The 23,102-nt window shown below is 45.2% G+C and overlaps 1 protein-coding gene across 6 annotated transcripts in view; it reads right to left on the minus strand.

The window, feature by feature from the left end:
* The window catches only part of ZNF185 (zinc finger protein 185 with LIM domain), a 52,646-nt gene that overhangs the window by 12,783 nt on the left and 16,761 nt on the right, over nucleotides 1-23,102 (minus strand). For 5 of the 6 annotated variants that reach the window (XM_074882793.1, XM_074882797.1, XM_074882794.1 and 2 more), the window contains exons 2-22: nucleotides 22,271-22,346; nucleotides 19,702-19,840; nucleotides 19,052-19,111; nucleotides 17,455-17,493; nucleotides 16,762-16,836; nucleotides 15,850-15,924; nucleotides 15,107-15,187; nucleotides 13,983-14,066; nucleotides 12,765-12,803; nucleotides 12,075-12,158; nucleotides 10,418-10,492; nucleotides 9,679-9,759; nucleotides 9,161-9,229; nucleotides 7,603-7,686; nucleotides 5,938-5,982; nucleotides 5,444-5,548; nucleotides 4,496-4,579; nucleotides 3,879-3,977; nucleotides 2,018-2,116; nucleotides 1,309-1,422; nucleotides 543-638 (exon numbers count right to left, since the gene is read on the minus strand). In XM_074882793.1, the coding sequence (XP_074738894.1) occupies nucleotides 543-638; nucleotides 1,309-1,422; nucleotides 2,018-2,116; nucleotides 3,879-3,977; nucleotides 4,496-4,579; nucleotides 5,444-5,548; nucleotides 5,938-5,982; nucleotides 7,603-7,686; nucleotides 9,161-9,229; nucleotides 9,679-9,759; nucleotides 10,418-10,492; nucleotides 12,075-12,158; nucleotides 12,765-12,803; nucleotides 13,983-14,066; nucleotides 15,107-15,187; nucleotides 15,850-15,924; nucleotides 16,762-16,836; nucleotides 17,455-17,493; nucleotides 19,052-19,111; nucleotides 19,702-19,840; nucleotides 22,271-22,295 (1,652 nt within the window). In that variant the 5' untranslated portion in view covers nucleotides 22,296-22,346. The remainder of the gene's footprint in view (nucleotides 1-542; nucleotides 639-1,308; nucleotides 1,423-2,017; nucleotides 2,117-3,878; nucleotides 3,978-4,495; nucleotides 4,580-5,443; nucleotides 5,549-5,937; nucleotides 5,983-7,602; nucleotides 7,687-9,160; nucleotides 9,230-9,678; nucleotides 9,760-10,417; nucleotides 10,493-12,074; nucleotides 12,159-12,764; nucleotides 12,804-13,982; nucleotides 14,067-15,106; nucleotides 15,188-15,849; nucleotides 15,925-16,761; nucleotides 16,837-17,454; nucleotides 17,494-19,051; nucleotides 19,112-19,701; nucleotides 19,841-22,270; nucleotides 22,347-23,102) is intronic. The other variant, XM_074882796.1, reaches the window with a different exon arrangement.

Genomic DNA, 23,102 nt, shown 5'->3' on the forward strand with positions numbered 1-23,102 from the left:
TGCATTTTTCTCGGTAACTTGGTAAGCTTGAGGGCTTATCCAAAAGAAGTCCATGGACTGGGAGAGGCATGGAGTGGGCAACAGATGGAGTTTTATCCATCTTAGTCACTTTGCTGGGGGATACTGGAGAGAAAGGGGAAGTTTTCTCTCTGTAACATCTTCCTTCATCAGTCTAACTCTCACAACTCTAACCTGGGGACTGGGAACAGCTCCTTCTGCCTCCCTGCCTGAAGAGCAACTACAATGTGGAGTATATGGAGCTCCAATTGTCAGAAGAACCCAGGAGGACAGGACACTGATACCATTGATCTCTCCCTGCTGCTTTTCCCAGCACCCCTTCCTGAGCTCCCTCCTCCACAGTCCTCGCTAACCCCACCTGCTGCTGTCGCACCACTCACTATGTATCTCCATGCACTCATGAGGAGAGCCCAGCTTGGTGACTCCTAACCCCAAACAGTATCCTCAGTCCCTTCTCCAGAACCACCTGCAGTAAATACCCCATGTTCTCTCATCAGAAAAAGCAAGCCTGTTATTTCTCTTGCCTTCTTGAAGCGACTTCTTCACTCTGCATACAGGGTGATATCCCCTTGTTAATGTCCACGCTCCCGCTAGTGCTGTCCTTGGAGCACGGCATGGACCTGGGGGATAAGAGCAGTTTGGTTTACAAGGTGATTTGAAGATGGCTTGCTCGCTGAAACATATGTGTGAGGAAGCCCAGTTTGACCAAAAGCCTCAATTCTTCAAATTTAGGCAGAAAATACAGACAAAAGCAAAGAAATCAGTCCGCAAAGTCCTTCCTTTTGGACATTAAGCCCTGCACTGTTTTGCACGAGACAGGCTGAAGGCACTGAGACAGCCACCACAAACCCAGTGGAGTCACAGGTCAGTGGAAAGGAAAATGGTCCTGTGCCAGGGTGGCCAGAGTACAGCCTGAGACCTGACGCTGACTGGGTAAATTCAGAAATGAGACCCAGCATTACCACGGAGGTGTTACCCCATGCCAGATTAGGTTGCTTATAGGCATGTTTCTAGAGGCAGTCTCTGCTTTCAAATTTAAGGTCTAGGCAGCAACTCCTGGCAGTCCAGCTGGAAGGTGTTTGATGCCTCCAGCTACTGAGGATGTTTTCTCCCAGGCTTTCATGTAAAACCATGGTAAAATGTTCACTCAGTAAAAGCAGCACTAGAATCAGGTACAAAAGGGGAGCCTGGGGGAAGATTTTATCAGCATATGTATGTGAGGGAAGATGGGCAAGGAATTAACTCTCATCCTACAGGAAAAGGTGGGGGGATAATTATCTGTTTCTTTACCCAGTCATGCTGGGTTCATGTTCAGTATGTTCCTTTGACCTGGGAGGCTCTGAGTGGACATCATGGTCAGGAGGTTCTTGTCCCTTCTCAGTATGGCTGTTTGAGTCCAAAAACCTAAAATAAAGATCTGTGTTTAAGGCAGTGGAGAAAAAACATGCTGGGGTAGGTAGACATCCATTGCCTAGACAGGAGCCATCAGGCAGGAGACACTGGCCAGAGCTATTCCAAACTGCTCTGGTACCAGATCTGATGGCAAACAAATCTCATTCTAGCTTGCAGGATCACAGCATTTCATGTCAGAATTTCTCAGACTGACAGATGCTTCTAGCACCTCAGGACACACTCAATGCATGATTTGGTCGCATTCATAAATGCTTGGGTAGGTAGTACTTGCTGAGATCTCTGGGCAGCAGAAGCTACTGCCTGCCACCGTAGTACCAAGGGAACCATGCTGATGCTGAAGGACCTATGTCACATGCTGTCAGTGCAGAAACTGTTTCTTGGACTTCACACACCATGTGAGTCTGGCTCATCCAGCTGGCATTTCCCGACAGCATGGGTGGGATTCCCTGCCGTAATGTGCCATTAGAAAGTCCTCGCTCCTGAGTGCAAAGCAGAGGAGCTGTTCTGTGGCCTCAGTTACATTGGGAACAGAATAAGACATGAAGAATTATGAAGTGAATAGATACTGTGGGTGAGTCCTACTTACCCTTCTTGGATCAGCTCTGGTTTATAGCCATCTGCAGCCCACGTGCTCTCATGCCCCCTTTCTCTAGGGGTGTTCTCCTCTTTGAAATCTTGGGAAGACCTGGCAAAGAAAAAGAAACCCCACTTGTGGCTGCCAGGCACAAACACCTGAAAGCTCAGTTCAATGCACACTGAGAAGAAAGAAAGTCCCAAGGCTTTGGTGGAGGATATTCCAAGAGCTAAGCTCTAACCAGCACAATGAAGCACTAACTTCATCCAGGCACAAAGCACTGCTTAACTGCTTGGAATTCAATGGATGTGCAACAGTTTTACATGTTGCTTTCTAGCATGAAAGTAGACTTGCAGGGTATTGGGTTATTTATTGTGGCTATATCATACATCAGGATGTGTATGACAGGACAGACATCACATTCCTACAGTGTCTGATAATACCCAAGGCAGAATTTGAAATGTTCCTCCCTGTCCAATATTCTGAAGCTTTTTTTGTAGCCAGACTCACTCATTCAGTGTATCCAGTGATACCACAACACAGTTTCATCTCCCCTTGCCCTTCTAGCTCAAACTCTCTTTTCTCAGGATGCATGTTGACTTTGCATTGGAGCTTTGTAGTAATGATGCTGCTGTCTCTCAAAGAAGAGCTGGACCTGCTGAAGAAGTAGTTATTCCAGCATGCTAAGTACAGAGGTAGACTCTGAGGGAATCGCTTAGGAAATGGCTGTGTTGGAGCTGTGCTTTATGAGACTCAACACTCATCAGCTCCATTTAGCTCTACCTTTTCCCCTGGAACGGGAAGGGCCAGGGGAACAATACTGTTCCAACAAGGAGTATTATCCAAAAAACCCTAACCTAAGTCATGCCAGCAAGGAAGGATGGTAAAGACATGGATGTCCAAACAACGTTAGACTGAGAAATGGGGCCTATTCCTAGTCCTGCCGCTAATTCAGGATGCAATTCAGCCATCCATGTACAGTTGGCATCTGAAATAGGCATTCAATGGAGATGTCTAAAAGGGGTGGGATAAAGTATTCAGAATCTCTAGAAGGATTTTCTCACCGTAAGAATAGAGGGAATCTGAACAACTACTGCAGAGGAAAACCTCTCTTTCCTCAGCAGACTCCTGATGGGGGAGTCAAGTGACTCCTCCCTCACTGTAAGTCTTTTGGCAAAACACTTTTTAGCTCATTGGGTTTCTGTTTGCTTATCTGGTGGGATAGGCACCCCTCTGGGGGAGCACTGTGGGTGCCTCCGCTAAGGTTTTACGGTATACAGTGCTGTAGAAGTGGTGATGATGATGATGATAGTTGTTTGGCTGTTTTTCCTGTGAGTTTTGAGAGACCTTTCCCATCTCTGCACTCCAAAAGTACTCTAAAGCTGTACCAGTCCACACAAATGGACTCCCAGCAGTGCACCCCAACTGTCCTACTGCCCCAGCTCCTATCTGGCTCCATGCCTGGGGCTCCTCCCTGCAGAAGATGAGAGAGAAGAAGTGGGTGATACACACTCATATCCCACCCCAGGACTGGTACAGACATCTGTCCAGACTCGTAAGCACAGGACAGGTGGAGCTGAAGGGAGATCAGAGCTGAACTGTGCCACATGCATCAAGGCTAGGGGCTGCTGGGAAGAAATTGGGAAATGTTAAATGCATTTGCTGAGTGGTTAGTCTTCAGTGAGCATGGTAGGGAATCTACTACTTCAATGCATGCTGGAGAGAGGAGCAATTTAGAGCTGCTTAGACAAATGGCCCTTATTATGCTGCTGTTCTTGTGCTTGATATTTCCTGAGCAATCAGTATTTCCGAGACTTTCGACAATGAGAAAGAACGTATTAGCAAACATGTGGTTAGCACCCCAGGTCCTTACGTCACTTCATTCCAGTAAGGCTGGCTGTATGCTGGGACCTCGGGACTTGTGTATCTGCTCTCTTGGGTGCTGCTTCTCTCCTTGTAGTCCAAGACAGATCTGATAATCAAAGAAAGGCCCATTACATCTCTAACAAGTAGCACATGAATCACTGCACTAGTGAATACTATCTACTCACTAGGCAAGGCTTGTGACAATCTCTACCATTCACTGTCCTGCACCAGGATTTTTCTCTAGGGACCATATTTAGACGACAGTTGCATTTTAATGTATTTCAGCTGCCTTTCAGCTCCCTTGCTGCCACTCCAGCATCACTGTAGAATTTCACTGGATTATCAGCAAATAAGAAGGTAGTGACTGAACCCCACCAAGCACAGAAGACCAAGAGGAGAAAAAAAGGTGGGGTGCTTTGCTCATATCAAAGAAGATGGAGGAGGGATACAACACAAACCTCTTGGTTTATTTTGCAAGCTGTGCTTTAAACCTCGGCACGCTTGCCTTCATCCTTGGGACAAAAGCTGTGAAAAGAAGGCTCTTTCTGTGCCTGCTCATTCAGATTTCCCTTAGTATCACTCCCAGTATCACTCATACACCCACTAAATTTACTCCGCTCTTACCCTTTATAGGAATATTCGGTGTCCTCCAGGTGCACAGGGGTGCTTTCAGTAGGAGGAGAAGGGACATCAGACTGCAGGCTAGACCTGTCAAAAAAAGGAATCTATGGCTTGATAGCTTGCCAAAGGCTTCAAGGGGGACTTGTATGAAATAACAACACTGTGCTTTATACAACACCAGAAAACATAAAGTAATTTTCTCACAGAACTGATTTTCCTTCAGAGAAAACATTTTCACTATCTCTAATCAAGAAGAATAGAGGCTGTTAGTGGAAATAATGTAGTTACTTGTCCTCAATTCACACACATCTTGGCTGAATACATGACTTTTCTGGTCTGTCACAGGATCATGCACCTGGGACAAAGCACAGTATGAATAACCTTGGGGAAGACATTCCTATATTACTAGCAGCAGCTCTAGGTCTTGGGTTTTACACCATCCTACTGGGAACCTTGTGATCCTCCTCACCTCAGCTGGGAGGTTTGAAGACATCATTTTCTCACCTCAAGTCCTTTGGTAAGCCAAGACATGGAGTCAAGTCCCAAAATAACGGACTGAAGTAGGCAAAGAATGCAACTTCAGAGACATTAGTGTGTTTGGTGTCAACGGCAGCAATTCTTTCCTGACTCTGCACCTCTGACATTGTCAGGGGAGCAGGCAAGCTCTAAAAAGCATGTGGAATAGAGACACTTTTGACATCAATGCTAAAAGCAATGATAAAGCTGCTGTATCTGCTTCCAGGCTGCTTCTGTAGAAAGAACTTGATGTGTAACAGTGAACAGAAAGAATGCTGTTCCCACTGTTTAGCCATCTAGGACTTTCTGCCTCTCCTTGCTTTGTTACCCAGTTTGGATTCTGCTTCCAACTCTACTTTGGACAAGTTACTTATTCTCCCTCACCCCATCTGCCCTCTGTGAGCAGCATTGTGAGTACCAACACCAAGCCCTGACCTTGCAGGTTCAGACTTTGCATCATCCAGGTAGTGAGAGGTCTCATACTGACAGTGCAGCTTGTCTGTAGCATCTGCAGGTCTGTCCCTGCAACCAGAGTTAGACCTGGTAAGAGAGGGAGATTCGTGGGTCACAGAAGGAAGTTTAGCAAGTTGGAGAACACAGCAAGAAGCAAAAACATCATACATGAAATTTCCCTGTCTCCAACATAACATCTTTTCCTTCTTCCTGCTTAGCTCAGTAAATTTCCTGCAGTAGACCCGAAGGACAGAACCATAAATCCAACAAACTCACGCTAGTGCAAGAAAAAAAGCTGAAAGATCTCAGTCCATTTTGAGCTGGTGGATCAGGTCCCACCCCGCCTTTACAAGTGCATGCAAGTGCTGCTTCCAGAACACATTTGTTAGGGCAGTACCAGGTCAGGAAAAGACCCCTCTCACTCTAAAATCAAGAAGAAAAAGTGAATTTTACACTGTTAATAGGTTTATGCTTACTCTGGGGGGAAAAATCCATTGTTGACTTCTGCGTGTTCAGCATAACTGCAAAAGAGAAACACCAACTTTAGAAAGTATCTTTGGTTTGGTTTGGGTAATGTTCTACAATTATTTTCTTATAATAAAACAGAGGAGGAAATCCCTAAAACTTCCCAGAGATGTTCCTCCATGTATTTCTCCAGGTAAAATGGCAAGAAACTTTGGGGAAATTCAGTGTGTATGAAGTACAAAGGAGCATTTAGTAACTCTGATCATCATCAACATATGACAGATGCCAGCGGTATGGAGTCAGCTGCACACTCAAGCCAGGACTCTTCCAAGAACAGTGGGATGTCCTACAGCCCACAGCTGCAACACAGGCGCCTCCATCTGCACGCACAGAAGGGAAGGAACGGTGCTGACAGCCTCTGGCTTGTCTCAGGGGAGCTGACAAAATGGGGAACTTCAGGTGTCTTGATCCAAAATTGTATGTTTCTGTTTTCTTGTTTCCAGGCTGTGGGCAGTGAACAGTCCATGAGTGAACAGCTCTCACTGAACTTCTCTTCTGCATACCACAGGGGCAATGCCTTTCCTCCCTCACTTACACTTTCTTGGGCAGGACACAAGCACAGCCACTGATCTCTGCAGTTTGCAACCTTTTTTGATTTGTGAATCTCTGAATTTTTTCCAGTGGGGGTGAAGCCTCCCTAGAAAAGCTGTGAAATGGACTGCCATAGAGACTGCCACAGTAGAACAGGCAGGAACTGAGTTATTTTAGTCACCTTCAGTGGATGGCTGAGAAGTACCCTCAGTCTCACAGAGATTTCTAGATCAAATTAAATCAGTGTTTTCTAGAGAGGGAGGTGTGTCTCCATCAAGGTCCACTGACAGCGGTGAAGAGCAGCACAGTATGGAGCCCAAGCTAAGGAGATCCACTGGCTATCAGCTTGGTTGCATGCCAGAAAAGCTGGTGCCCAGGTGAGGGGCAGGATCCTGCTAAACACAGGTCCTGGGGGGCTGGGGGTGGGAGATTCTCATACACGCAAAGGGCAAGAAGAGCAGTGACAAAGGATTTCATTTGGAGACCACAACCAGCTCAGCTACACTGTACTTCCTGTGATTATGGGATCTTTAACTACTTTCCACAATACTTTAGAGCCAGGACACAAATATTCTTCGTCACTGAACCTTTTGGATTGTCAGACAGTTTACAGCATGTGCAATTTCCTTTTGTGTTTGGGTTTTGGGGTTTGGTTTGGATTTTGGTTTTTTTAGGGGGTCTCTTGTTGCAAAAGTAAATAGGTAGGTGGAGGCTGGAGGCCTAGAGAGACATTGAGTGTGAACCTCCCTATACTGTAAAAAAAAATTACATTCCAGAATTGGTTTACATTTGGGAATAAACCTGGAAAATACAGAAATGATGCAGAAAAGTGATTATTTTTTGGTATCATAGAAACTAAAGAAAAAAACTGCAATAAAATACCAAACAATTTTATTGACGAGGGTAGCATTTTCTTTTTTTCCCCCCTTCTTAAATAAAATTTTAGAGAAACTGATGCATCTGCAAAGCACAGATTGAACTGTGTTTTTCCATCAGTAAATATTCATTCAGAGTTTCCAGTCAGCTCAAGAGCAGCAGTTTATGATTTGTGCAATGCTCAAGTCAATAAAAGAATTTTACACTACCTTCCATTTGTGGAAACCACGGTTGCTCTGGGGGCCAGTTCATCCCATGGGAACGGTTCAGACTTTTCCTTCAGAGGCTTGTCACTAGAAGGAAAATGCCAGTGAGATATGACCCAACAGCATTTATATTGTATCATCCTACAACAGTCTACTATCATTTAATTAGGAGGAGCACAAAATGGGGTTAACTCAATATATTGGGATAGGAAGGGCCAACCTTCTGAGAACAGTGGGCCTGACTGCAGTTCATGGGTTAGAGGGACATGTTGCTCCCTGCAGCGAGGTACTGCTAACCCCTTTGCTCGGGTGAGCACAAGTACCCTACAACAGTTGTTCTCTCTCTGCTCATGGGCCAGAAAGGGCTTCCTACAGATCCACCAGCTGGACTCTACACCCGTCTTTCACTCCCCCCGACCTGTCAAGCTGTGTGTCTGTCTCCTTCCTTCCCTGCCAATTACTCCCTCTCCAGTTTTAGGTGGTTTAAGTAATGAGGCATCCTCTAATTTCTCTGGGAGACTGACTCACAATTAGGAGCAGCTATGTGACCCAAATGACCCCAAGCACAATGAGTGTGTTGTAATCAGGCTGTCCCCGCAATGACATACAAGGATATATTTATGGGCCTCAGTTGAACGACCATGACAATAGTCCAGCCTCTACCTTTTCTCAAGCACTCTAGACTTTGCTTCAGCCTGAGGTATTGGTTTGGAAATATTTCTAGTTTTATCTTCACTGATGGAGGTGGAGAATGAGTTGCAGTTAATTGTATATGCTACAGAAACTCATTTGGTGAATCCAAGCCTTCTACAGCTGCTTAAACACAACATGGGTAGTAACACTGAGAACAAAAAGAGCCCTGCTAATATGGGTTATATTTTAAAAATATTATATACTCCGGTGTACAGTCCAGAGGATAAACACTACCAGACAGAACTGAACAAGGAGGGAGTGATCTCTCTCTCAGGAAGGCCAGAAGCTTCCCTGCCCTCAACTGTAAGATCCCCATCTACCTGTGCAGCTACACAGTGTCAGAGCTCTGCCTCTTAACGTGTCCAGCACCTGTACCCATGCCTTCAGGTTCCAAATCAATTCCTTCTTTCTTAGGTTTTCCTCCATACGACAGAGCTTTTTTACACTTTCCCATTGTTCAGCCACCCCTTCAGACTTTCTACAGGGTGCAGAGGACCAGAACCAATGTTAGCAGGAGCTACCAGCAACTGAAGTTGAACATATCCCTTGCAGGTGGAAGAAGCTCCCCAGGGAACAGCAGTAGGAGGGCAATTGGAGCAGTAAAAAAAAAACAAAAACAAATGCATAAAGTAGAATCTTTAGGGACTGAGCCAGAAAGGAGAATCCTTGAGGGAGGTGAAGGAAGAGTATAGAAAACTGACAAGTTGCTGCTTAGCCAGCAGATGATGCTCTTGGAGTGCAGCCCAGGACCATGACTGGAGAGATCCCATCTGTTTGAGACCACTTGCAGGTATATACTATTTCTGAGCAAAAAGCAGGGTTATGCCTTATGTTCAGCAGCACAGATCAGCCTTTCTCAACTTCTTACCCATCCCCATGCTGTGACACAGTTTCAGATGAGGATTTCCCATTAGGGGGCTGTCTGTTTTCACCATTTCTGCAAGCAAAACAGCAAGAACAATTAGGTGGGGAGACGAAAGGACACAATGTGAGGCACAGGAACCGTATGGAAAGGTGCTTGTTGGAAGTGTGCTACGTACAGTGCAGGGATTGGATTAAAATAAAAGCCTGATCTGTTTAGGAGTCAGAAAGGTCTGCAGTTTTGGGGATCATATTCTCTTCTGAAAGAACTGAGTAATGTTCAAGCTGTGGGAGGCCCACAACTTCCATCTGGGTAGATTTCCTCCCAGATTGCTAATGCTTTTGTAAAGTGGTGCTTTCTTAGATCCCCTGTGCTATAGTATTTATTGTTCCATGACTGCACTGCGTCCAGAACAATCATGTGTATCTAAGAAAATACCACCAAGCAGAGCCAAACTCTCCAGTGCAGATGCCCCTTGCTATTCTTAGCAGGGCTTTAGGATGATGCAGGGCCAACAGACCTACCTGACCTCAGTAGAAGTGGAGATTCTCTCTGAAGTTTCACTCGAGAATGTGGTTGTTTGGATCTTACTGCCTGTTTCAGGGCTGCAAGAGAAGGCAAAGGAAAAAGCTGTCATTCCTGAACAAACCAGTTCCCCACTGCAGCTGGCCAAAATCTTCCTGGATTGAAGTGTTCCTTTCTGTGAATAAATAAAATGGAAAACAAACAGCACTGTTTTCAATACATTCGCTTACAAAGTCGTCTTATCAGAAGCAATTCTTAAATTAAAAACACTGATATTGCCAGGAATATCTACCTTCTGCCAATGATACACAAAGAATAAAAATTAACAGAACAAGGTCAGTAACCAAAGTGCTGTTTGCAGGGCTATGGAAAACCATTTCAACATTTTTTATACTATAGTCATGAATTAAATCAAACAAAGTTGAAAGCAACTGAAAATGATTCCCCTACATATATCTGGTGAGAAAGAACATGTTTGGGTTTTTTCCTTTCAGGTTTGGAACACTTCTATCAGGATGTTGTCAGATCCTTGCAGGACATAACATGGATTTCAGACATAAAACCTTTTTTTAAAACAGCTGCCTGCATCTAAGAAAAGTCTCCCATGTACAACGCTGACAAATTTGCTTCATTTCACCTCCCAGAGGTGCCCACAGAAGTCTCTGACCTTCAGCTACATGTGGAGTGATACAGCTGCAAAAGATGTCCCAGACATCCTAGCTGTGCTGTAACACTTACCTGGAGGGAGACACTGCTGTTGTCTGTGGCTCATTCCAGGAAGACCCAGTGGTGGTTTTTCTTAGCCCATTAGTACTGACAAAAAAACCCAAGTAACAAAGTATTAAAGACAGAAGATTTTTTAGGTGCCTTCTCCTGTGGGGGGACACATCCTGCTTTCTGGCCCACAGTTCCTGTCTGCTCCCTGGGCAGTGAAGCCAAACCCTGCTGTGCAAGGACTCACACGCAGCTGTCCCTATGCACTGTTGCATGGATGTGACTAGTATCTGCCTTTCTGCTGAAATACTCAAGTCTTTAGAAACTGGCTTTTCCTATTTAACACAGCTGGAGCTGTTTCTATCCCCAGTGTTTGAGTTTGCATTAAAAATCAACTTCCTCAAATGTATAGATTAAAGCTCAGTGCATTCACAAAACTGATTTCACTATGCGCACGTGTGTAATATGTGAGGAAGGGAGGGTAACTGCTTCCCAGCCCTGCCTCAAACCTGCACCACAATGGCACAAAATTGCTACCAAAATTCATGAGGCAGCTCCTTCATCCTGAAAATAAAGCATTTCAGGCTGAAAGGCCCCATTTATTGGACTCCCTGCTGAGCCCACTAAGGACCAGAGTGGCAGAGAAGCTAATAATGCTGCTGCCTGGCATCAAGCCACCCCTCAGAGCTGGAATAGAGAGCTGAATCCCAAATTAAATGAATCTGCTTGAAAACAGAGAAGGATTCTCCCTCCTAGGGCAAACATTTCCATTTCAGCCAAACATTTTTGCATACTGGTCTCACTGAGCCCCACACCAGGTGCCAACCAGTGTGGCTAAGGGAGGATGTCACCGCTGCCCCTTTACACCAGAGAGCCTGTCCCCAGGTCTCACATACCACGGCAAGAACGCTTCATCTTGTCTGTCACGGCTGCGTATGGCTCTGCCTATACTTGGGCTTCAGAGTGAAAGGGGCTGAGGGCTTGAAAAGAAGCTAACATTTCCCATCAAAGCAAAGATCAATTTAAAGATAATGAACCTCTCAAACCTCTCCAGTCACACCTATCTGTTGCCATCACAGTAGAATAATTAAATCTAAAGTCTAATGAAAGTAGAGAGCTGGCTCAGGGGACTGGAAATAATGAGATATTGAGTATTTCATGTCTAGGTGATAGGGTCAGTTCACGCAGCCAAGTTTGCTAGTAAAAGAAAATCATTACTATCTGATGGCTGCTCCGACTCCTCCTGTGAGTTGTTTTTCCAGAAGTGCCGCCAGGCTCACTCCTGTGGCATATGAGCACCTTGTGAAGACAGGACTGATTGGGCTGTGGAGTGTGATCAGGAGAGGGGCTCAGTGGCAGGTTTACACTGTACAACTCACATTAGAGTTGGCCTGTACTTAAATGCAGTTTGTCACCCCCCAGGGCTGTCAGTTGGGTACTTTATGACACTCTGGCCCTGTCCCCAAGTTAGCTGATGTCATTTTTCACTTTGGATCTTTCCCTTTTTGCAAGAAAGGAGCAATCAGGATTTTCTGAGAAGTTTCTTTTGAAAAACCTCCATCTCTAGTTGTGTTCAGATAGCTGCTACCTTGCAGATAAATGCAGTTGTCTGCAAAGATGGCAAATCAGTGTGCCCTAAATCAAAGACAGTCAACACAGTACTCCAGGATGAGGTAAATACCTGTTGTCATCTGGTGTAAACCTGCATGAACCAGACACAGTTGGACTCCTCCTCTGCTGGCCCTCCTCTTCTTCTATCTCAATTCTTTCAAAAGGCAAAAAGAGAGACAAATATCACATTGTTTCCTACTTCCCACTGCTAGCTAATCCAGGCCTTTTATTCTTGTTTTCCCTTAAGCTATGTTTTCCCTCTGTTTCCCCTAGAGGCAGATTTTTCCTGCTCCTTATGCTCCCTGTGCTCTGGTACTGGTGAGCATCTCAACTTGCTGAATGAAGTGAGATCAGTGACATTTTGCTGTCACAGTCACTTTACAAATAGCTTCAGCTGAATGCTTAAACTCCAGAGAGTGCTCTAGGCATCATTTCCCTAACCTACCAACTGCTTTAGAAGTTAAATGCCTGAAGCCTGAAGAGTATTCACCCTGCTGGCCCTGGAAGAAGAAAGGCAGTAAATGGGTCTCTCTTTGTTTCAGGTTGCCCATAACCCAAAGCATCATCAGTACTGTATTCTTGGTGTTTATAACACTGTGGGCTCTCAAAAGCCAGTGTGATTCAACCCAGAGCATCCTTTTTAAGGGAAGTGTCCCTCCTCTGCTTTGAAACACCTGGGGATCCCCTATCCCAGCATTTAACAGCAGCCCTGACACAGACGCACCACCCCAGCAGTACTTCCAGAGGGTCAGTGACCTACCTCTTGGCAAACAAGGGTGGAAATTCTTGTGTTGGGCTGCTGTAAAGGAAGCATAAAGGCAACGGTTAGAAGTTTGGAGGTAAAGACACACCTTGGGCAGGGGCAGCTCCCACAGAGTCTCTGACCCATAATTGACCCATATGGTGCAAGGCATTAAAGGGTCATGTAACACCATTTGGACAGAGCTGACAGTGACCGGGTGTGTTAAACCTGTGCAAATTACAGAGCAGAGGAAATAAAAATAGGAAGAGCAGCTACTTACAACATGTGAAGTAAAGAAGCCTCCCCAAAGGGCCTTTTTAATTTTGTACCTTCCTGATGGCTGTTTTTCTTCCTGCATACAAACCTGCCTCCCTCCATACCACATGATACTCAGTGCACCAGAGGAACCAGCAGCCAGTGCAAACACCCTTAAAATCCTACCCAAGCACTCCTCTTATTCTGGGCACAGCTGTGCTGCTAGTGCATCCCCTCCCTGCTTCCTCCTGCACTAGCAACCCCCTGGTGCCTCATTGTGTCACCCTGTTACATCAAGAGGAAAAGGATTTATAGTGAAAGCGAGCTGCAAAAAAGTCACTATCATGGCTCCTGGGAGATCAGAGACCTTGGAAATCTGCTATTTTTTCCCTCTCAGGAAAGAGATGGACAACAGAGCCTTGAACTCCAGTAGCTTCCACACATCCTTCACATTCCTGTTACACATCCTCACATTACTGTTAGGTTCTTTTTCCCCACAAAACTATTTTGAAGCTGCAACTAAGATCAGGATCTTGTAAATCTAGCTATTGTTCAAACACAATATAAAGGCAAACTCTGCTGCAAAAAGCTGATCAATATTGGATGTGGTTTATATTTGTTCTGATTTTCCCCTTGAATGCAACAAAACTGAAGAGAGAAGTACTAAGAACCGAGTCTGAAAATTGAAGTCTTTACTGCGGGTCTCAGGGAATTAAGGACTATCATGTTTTTTCTCTTTCTGAAATGTCATCCCTCTCAGTAAGGAAGACTTCCCAAGACTCTTGGAGGATTTCCCCAATTCTGCAGAAACTTGCAGATATCTTTGGCACTTCTGGAGAGACAGCAGCTATGTCTTCTCCACTCATTGGAAAGATACCCATCACCTTCCGAGAGTCTTGGGTCAGGCCACCACCCCTGTGAGACCGCCTTCAACAGCCTCTTCGCTGTCTCCTGCCCCGCGCTTGCACGCTGAAGACTCACCCATTGCTTTTCTTGGCCGCCGAGAGGACGTAAGCACGTTCCCTGCTGGCAGTGCGTCTCAGGACACTGTTGGCCGCCTCTGTCCTGTAAGGGAGGGAAGGGGTCACATTCTGCTCGTGCTGTTAGTGGCTGCTGGCTGCAGCCTTGAAGACACAATAGGTGAACAACCCAGTGGAGGCTTGTGCTAATCCCAACAGAGCTTCCATGCTCTAGGGAGCAGAATCCAGCCAGAGCTAAGAGGAGTAACAGTGTCTTATCTTTTTCTCTAGTAACATTCACACCAGACCACAGCACTTTCACATGGATTTCAAGCATCGGGAAAAAACCCCACACCCTTCCTCTTCCAGGAGGGCAGAGAGAGTTCTCCTTTTCAAGACCTGGACTGTTGCAATATTGCATAGCGCATGAGAAAAAAAATGGGACACAGGCTTTGTGGCTGACCTGCTACATGGACTGCACGTGTCTATACAGACATCAGTACCACCAGATGTACCAAGAGAGAAGCGCAGATCTCTGAAAGGACTTTCATTGGTTCATCCCCGGTGGGCGAATTACCAAGTTTTCATTTGTAAAACTCTTGTATCTGAGGAAAAGTATCTTCAGAAACTTGACTGAAAGCAACGAGGATGCTGTCTGCAGCAGATGCAGATCTATCACACAGACAAAACACATTCTACTCCTGGGATGAGAATGAGACACCCGTCTGGACCTGGACTTAGATGCAAGTCCCCAAGTGGTCCAGACTCAAAGGTGCACACTGAGGCTGTAAGAGGTGGGCTCCTCCCTTTACTGCCAGGCTATTTGTACCTCTCTATCTTTTCACATAGACACTATGCAGCTGATGGATTCCACAACCCATTTCCAGCTGCCAAATTAATTGGGGTATGCTGTCAGGTTGAATCATGTCAGGCTTTTAATTATATTTTGTTAGGAGCGCAGTCGCCTGTGGGCATAGATGCGCTCTGTGTAGAGATATCTGCTTATTATTATTTTATTGCAATCAGCCCTAATGGCTCAGCTGTAATAACCATCAAACTGACCCTCCCAGTAATGAACAGTTAAACTGAAGTAAGTCCATTTGTCACTGCCCCTGCAAGAAAAAGGTGGTTACCTGGAGGGCATACCTCTTTTTATGTTCATCTGGAGTAAAAGGCACATTTTCCTCATCCAAGTCCACGGATTTTTGCTTGACATTATACGGAGCTCTGAATAGGAAGGGAAGGAGAGAGCCAGGGTAAGGGAACTGCCTCTGTAGACTGTTGCAGAGGCAGCACAAGCAAAACCCAAGGTAAATCCAAGGACAGGGCATGTGGAAATTGGTTCGGACCCTAGAAGTGTTGCACACAAGTGTGGAAGACAGTTATATTTTTCATGTGCACTGGGGCACATGTGTCCCCATAGGATTTTGTTGACTTAGTATAGGGGTTAAGCCTAGAGGCTGGTTGATAATAAGTGCTCAGCTGCATTTCAGATTAGAGCCATGGTCTTTGACACAAAAAGCTGTGTAGGAAATGTCAGCCGTGCTGTTCTGTCACAAGGCCCCTCCTTTCTCCTGGTTTCAGAAAAGCCAGCAATGCTGCAAACCAAGTCCCCAGGCTGCACCCTCCAGTTTCTGCCTTAATTCCTACCAGGTGATAAAATTCACTCCATACTAAGGCCACTTCCAGTTCAAGGAACACCTTAAGGCCCACACAGGCCTGGAGGTAGCACTGGGAACTGCTTCAGTTTCTAGTGAAAACTCTGCTGTGCTCAGCTGATGAAGCTATGCCTGGCCTAGCATCCATGTGCAGGTGGCTTCATCACTGAGACTGAGGTGCTGCTGAGCCTGTGCACGGACAGAAAGTGCTGCTCTCCTTTGCACACTCACAGTTTCTTGTAATCCTCAGTGGTCATCCTGTAGCCAGAGGAAGAACGGTGCAGGCTGCGTCCCTTCGCGGCAGTGCTGCAGACGGCACAAATCACATCTGTTAACATGACCCTCCTGAGCTCTCACCCTTTGCCACCCTCCTTCCCAGGTGAGCTCAAGCTCCGCATGATGGGGGAAAACAGGGTGATCCCAAATATCCACTCTCTGAATTCAGGGAATGTTATTTAATCCAAGGGCAGCATTTGCCTTCTTTTCATAGCCTTGGACTAGGATTTGAGGTCTACTTTGCTTCACCAGGGCCACTATGAGTTGTCAGAACTGGTATGGGCATACCCTTCTGTGAGATGGTGCTACTCCATCCCAGGATTGGCCAGTGAGAAGGAAGAAGACACCTTATAGCATCATCCTTCTCTCCAGATGAATCAAAACAGGGGGAAAAAATGGGGTTTCAAAAGGTTTCATGTGAGGGGCAACAAAGCATCTGCTTAGATCAGAGCCATGCTTACATCTTACTTACTAGAATTAAACGTAAGTGCCTCTCATAAGACAGGTTTCAAAAAAACCCAAGCCACATTAAAAACATCAAAATGAAGTGTTACAGCTCTGCAGGGTTTCCTTGTGATTTGTCCCCCATCCAAAAGTATTTGCCAAATTAAACCAAACCCACAAGTACTTTCACAGCCAACTGCCATCCCATGCTCTAGTGAGGAAAATACAGTTTGATGCCTTGTCTTTTTCCCATGTCTGCTGAGTGGATCTGTTAAATGAACAGCCATGTCTTCCAGCAATTAGCAGGGATTTAGTAGAGCACAGTGGAAGCCCACAAGCACTGGCCCAAGTAAGAGAATGACTAGAAATATGTACAATATTTAAAAGCTTATTTTCATGAAGAAGAGGAAGCCACACACATACATCTTCTGTGCTTCATTAGAAGATGAAGAATCTGGCACGGAAGAGGTCTTATCAATGGTTCTTGTGAAAACCCCTCTGGGGAGAAAAGAGACATGTTAAATTTTTTGCCAGAGCTAACTAAAATTAAGAGACTTGTAGCCACTCTTTGGCCTAACAGTGTCTGTGTGTCCTGTCAGGAGGAAGGTGCTGGCTCAGGACACCAAGAATTAGTGTTTCCTTGGGAGAGTCACCCTGAGAAAAGTCCCATTATCCTACTCCCTGGCCTTAGACAACACAGTAAAATCAGCCTGCACACAGGTTTGGGTGTGATATCACAGGGCTTGCCAACCTGTTTAGGATTATGGTGGCATCAGAGCCTCTGTGGGCAACAGCCCATGTGTCAGAGGAAGCTGAAGTGCACAATCCCCATCACTGGTGCTGTGCTGATCACAAGGATGATGGAACATTTTCATAGCATGATAACCCTTCCATGTGTGATCATTGTATCATACAGAGGAGATCTGATTTTCTGTTAACATCACCTACTTGTTAAACAAAATACTCAGGACTGTCTTTTCACCAAGGTACTCCATGAGTATTGTAATTTTCCTAACCAATAGGAGAAGCCAAGAGATAGTAATATTTTTCATGCTTGTTGCTCCTGATCTAGTTCTCCTTCCCCTACAGCACAAATATATGCCACTCCATACCAACCTGATGAGGTAACCGGATTGAGGCTTGGAGGCGGAAGACCTGTGCAAAGAACATAAATTAGTGAATTAAGAAACATGGGGAAAAACAACAGCAGCAGAACGTGTCTGTCAAGCCAAAAATCTAGCTAAATAGGCCTTGAATGATACCTCAGCTGTTGCACCAAAATTAACCGTGGAAGTATTCTTTAAAAATTAATAGTCATCAGATCAAGCTCTATAAAAAATTTTTATCAGAAAGTGAATTTTAGAGTTAGCCAGTTAAAATTAGCCATGCTGACAATGTTTTCTGGCTCAAAATTAAGTCCCCAGATTGATGGCACAGAGAGAGAAAATTAGATATAGCAGAGATCCTGGTTGTTTTATCACAGGAAAACATCATCTTCACGCTAACTTCTCTGAGGGTCCATTCTCAGGAAGGGAGGGCGGCATTGCTTCCCTGGAGTGAAAGGAAAGGGATACCATTAGGCAGGGATCTGGCCCGTTGCACCAGGGCAGGAGGAAACATCCCTGGAACCTGCGTCAAGCTGTCTTGGAGACGTCTTCCTGAGAGCAAGGTGGGGACCAGGATGGGCCTCAAGGACCTGGTTCCCATCAAATGAGTTCAGACAGGCTCCCTTCACCCCTGCCCAGATACCACCTCCTCTTTTCCTGTCGGTCCGGGTGCCCTTAGGATCACAAAATAATTCAGTAAGAAAGCTCAGTACATGTCTGGTCTAACCAGCAGGGAAGCTGAGAAGTTGTCCAGCTTGACATATGAATGCCTGTTCTCGCTTTGAAGTATAAACAGATCCTAAGTGTCCTGGATTCCCTGTCACTCACCTTCTGTTAACTTCAGACCCTCACACATTTGTGTGAAGATGCTCCTTCCAATGCCACATTTTCAATGTCACAAATGTCCCTGTTTTTACTTATACTGATAAAGCAATATGCTGCAGAGGGAGGGCAGAAGGAGGTAGGTCATGGCAGGGAAACCCTCCTGCCTAATTGCAACAGAAAGTAACAAGAGCTGGCACAGAAAAAGGGAGACAAAGCAGGAAACTGCTCATGGGAGAGGGCAATACTCTCCCAGCAGTGGCACTGCAGCTAGCAAAGAGCTCTCACATATGACTAAGCCCTTTCCAACACTTTTATATTTTAGGACACTAGTCCTACAAGCTCCTGGATTCCTGAAGAGCCCTCATGCTCTGGCTCTGAAGCAAATTCAGCTCTTACACAGGGTTTCACTTGATCTGAGGAGCCCCCAGGCTTAGAGCATACAGTTGTTGCACCAGCACAGGAGCTGATGTGCACCAGTAATCTCGTGGGATCATGGGCTTGAAGGCATCCATTCATCTGCATTAAAGACATCAATCCATCTATTCATCCATCTGGACTTTGCAGGAGATAAGCCATGCTCTCTACAAGGTGACAGTTTGTAAGACATTATACTGAACAATGCAGGCTCTCCTCAAGGACTATATTTTTCAACACAGTCACAGCAGTGAGTGGGTATGAGGAGGTGAAGAAAGAGCAGACTTTTGTGAAAAAACAGTGAAAGCATGCATCAACCCCGTGAGATAACACAGAAGGGAAGCAACAGGATGGGTCCCCAGAATTACCTGTCACTCTGGGGAGCAATAGGTGTTGAGGCTGGGGATCCCCCAGCAGCTCGTCCAGACCTGAGTAAAGAGAAAACACAATGACATAATTAACTTCTGATCTTGCTGAGCTGCCTTGCTGGACATGGCAGTGATGCTTTTGGAGACAGCTGCTAAGGGAAGACCAATTTGGGCTTGGTTTTGTTTCTAATTAAAGAGAAACTGGTGCAGATTGTGGTGTTCCCTGGTACAGGGGTGGCTGTGTGACACACCCTGTGAGCTGCAGGGGGAGATGTGGACCTGGCTGTTTTATCACTTAAACTCCCTCCCATCAAGGTCTGCCCCTTTGTTTGTCACTCCAGAGATGGTGAAACACAATCTGGCTTCAAAAAACTTTCAAATTCTCCTGAAACTTCAAATCTGCATGTGCTGCTGGATTCCCAGCTCCCAGGAAAGGCCATTTTTCAGAGCTTCTTCCCAGCCTGCATTTATAAAAAATAAACTAGAGCACTGCTTCCCTTTGGCAGTGTCATTTCCTGGTATCATAGGGACCCCAGAACATGCTAGCACCACACGTGCTGCTTCTTCAGACCAGAGAACAGAGTACTCATGGGAGGTTGATGTGGGAAAGGGAATGGAGAAGAGGAGCATTCCTCAGTGGCCACACTTACAGTGGGTTGCTCTTCTTCTCATCCTCAGAGTCCGAGTTATGGTGGTGGATCCAGCTCTTATCTCCTTTCAGGGTGGTGCGAACCTTCATCTGCTTAATGATTCTCTTGCGGTCTTCATCCGTGGGTGGAATGACACGTCCTAGGAGAGGCAGAGGGAAAGGCGGGAGAAGAGGAGAAGGGTTGCTGACAAAGGGCAAGAATTCAGTGTCAGTCAGCAGGTGAGCCGACATAAATCTCAGAGAGCAGGGAGTACAGGTCTCTTTTCAGTCACAGGTTCAAACACTGAATGAGTCTTTTGCCACTTCTGATGAAAGATGGAAACAAGCAGTTATTGAAACTTCAGAATCAATTTACCCTGATATATCACCTCCTCTACAGAGATTCACCCATTTTTTTCTCTCCTTTCAGGGGACTGTTTAACATTAATGAATCATTTTCTCTCAGGAAGAACAAAGACATTCAGTGGGTGGTCTAATCATGTATTTACAAAGCAGTGTTTCCTCTGGCATTTCCCATCACATCAGCTCTAGTGTAAGATTTTTTTGGTTTGTGGGAGAGGATGATACGTCTAGAGCATGAAGGTAAGCCAAGAGTTGGGAGTTAGAGGTAAGCCATAAAACGCAAACACCTAGCTGTCAGTTTTTTCTGGTGGCCTGTCAGAGTTGGAGGAGACACCTCCTTTAGCTCCTCATTTCCACATTTCCATTACAAAGTTCAGTTTCAAAAACATATTCTCAAACCGTATCTCCCTGAAGTGTGGTTCTGGCCCAAATCTGGAAATGTCCTGTTCTGCATGGTCTCTCTTTCGCTGTCCAACAGCAATTCACAGAATCACACAGAATTGTCTAGGTTGGAAAAGACCTTGAAGATCATCCAGTCCAGCCATTAATTCTGCCACCATCCTCATTCTGCTCCTTGTCTCTGTTCAGGCAGTGAACCACAACTACATTGTCTGACCAGGTCAGTCAGCAATGGCAATTAAAACATAAAATTAAAATGTAGGAAATTGCAGAAGGTCATGGATTACAAGTTGGTAAGTCCTCCCAGTGGGAAAAAGAGTGGGTGAAAAAAGCACAGGTTAATGGGGAGGAGTATTAAAGCCAAAAATATTGCAAGCAGGCAGGGAAGGAAATGGGAGGCGAGGGAAGGGGAAACAGTCTCTCACAAGGGAAGGAAATGTACAGGTGACTGATGTGAAGGGCTTTAGACATCCTTGATTGACAAAGTTCTGCTGGGCCAAATTGATTGCAGCTGGATATTATTTAAAAAAAAAAAAAAAAAAAAGGTGTTTTAACTAAGAAATTCCCCATCCAGCATTTTCTACTGAGGAAAATAGCTATTTTCCTATGGGGAAATTGTAAGATGAAGACCAGGTAAGGAAATCTCCTTTTCTATGTATTTCTGACTATCTTCCACCTTTTGCCATTTTGGAAATGACTTGTAAAAGCTGAAAACATCAAGCCTGCTCTCCTTGTCACACTTGGACCAATACAGCTCAGGTGTTTAGAGACACCAAGAAGTTATTGCAGCTTTACAACTTCTTATCATCCAAGCCATTCCTCTATAAGGAAAAGACAGCTATAGCAATGAAGAGAATGTCCTTCCTCATGTGGAAATAGCAGTAGCAGTTAAAAGGCACAGGTATGCGGTGCCACATCTATGTCAGGGTGCAGTTTAGGGACCAGCAGTAACACACCTCATGGGGAGCACCTGGAAAGGGAAGGGCTGCTTTTCTTAGCACTGAAATTGAAAATTAAATCTATTGCCTATTGGAAATAAATAAGGCATTTCCACTCTTCTCCACATTACTGTTTCAGGTTATCCTCGGATTTGGAAGCATCATCCCATCTATTCACATGTAAAGGTCCTGTGAGCATCTGTTGCTTAAAAATTAAATCTCAGAGTCTGCCAAAGAACTCTACCGCTTGGGCATGGTCCTGGGACAACTCAGAGCAACTTGTAGCCCCAGTATGATTTTTTTCACACTCCTTTGATAATAAGGAGTTTATTAATTATTAGAATTAATAATTGACATTATTAGGAGATTATTAATAATAAAAGCAGTCTTCTCATTACTGTATGGATATTGCACACTGCACAGGGGTGGTCTGCAGCCCACAGACTTCTGTTTTTTAGTGCTAGAAGAGACAAGAGGCTGTGGGTAGACAGAGATACAGAGAAGCCATTCTGGTCAGCTGCTGCACTGGCTGCTAATTGCTGCTGTATTTTCAGTAGACATTTCAAAGACAGAATTTTAAGGAGGGTCTTGAAAAGAGAATAATATGGGAGTTTATTAGTCTTTTGCTCATTTCAAAACCTCAGCCAGGCTATAAGCTCTTCAGCTCTCTCAACATTCATGGATACTGAAATTATAGCCAAATGCATGTAATTTTGGAGCTGCAGGTTGGAGCAGGTCCCAGATAAGGAAGAGGTGTCCTCTACCCTTGGACACACTGCACTGGCAGAGTTCAGCAGAGATGTTACAGCAGATACAACTGAGCAAAGAATGCAAAGGAAAACCATGACAGTGGACAGATCCCCAACAGCTTGGGGTGGGGAAAGGAGTTACCTTTACTGACACCCAGGGACATCATGGTTCTCAGAAGTGCTTTCCCCTTCAGTTACTGTTTGAAGACAACAAGCCCCTGGAAGAAATGAAAAAGGGGAAAAGCAGATTAGTAGTTTTGATATAAAAAACTTTGAAGTTATGTGGAAGGGAGAGCATCAGAACAGTGTCACAGTCAGGGAGCCTGGAGCATGGTGAGACTATGGCATATATACTAGAGTTGTGATTCCTCCCCATGCCACGTACTGTCAGCTTCAAGGATAGGAAACATCAAATGGGTGTGTTCTCCACACCAGTAAGTCTTCAGATTGGCCATAACAGATGCATCCTTCCAGGTCTGGGAGGAAAGTGGTGGAGGAGACCCTAGCAAAAGTGCTCAGAGCCACTCAGGTGGGACAGACCTTCTCAAGTCTAGAGAACTCAGAGTAGCTGAGGTGCTTGGGTGAACCTTGGTATTTTTGTCAAGTGTGAGTAGAACATAAGGGCTCTTTACAGATTTCAGTTGGCAGAGATATCTCTTATTCCCCCAAGATACAGCAGAGAGAACGTCTTACTGCCTGTTAGTTCTTGCTGCTGATGGCAGCTGGGCCCCTCCTTCAAATGCCCACAGTAAAGCAGCAAGGAGAAACTCCTGGACGTACAACCTCAGAGACACTCTGAGATGAGGAATTTGCAGAGCACTGATTGTTTAGTGCTGTAATTGAATCAAAACCAACCACAAACTAAAAGTCAGGAAAAAAGATTGGTTGTTTCAGAGTCTGACAAGAGAAATTTTTTTTAATTTGTAAACAAACAAACAAAAGCAAAACCACTCATTGTCTTGAGGTTAGAACCC

This window comes from Strix uralensis, chromosome 13 (genome assembly GCF_047716275.1).
Source record: "Strix uralensis isolate ZFMK-TIS-50842 chromosome 13, bStrUra1, whole genome shotgun sequence".
NCBI lineage: Eukaryota > Metazoa > Chordata > Aves > Strigiformes > Strigidae > Strix > Strix uralensis.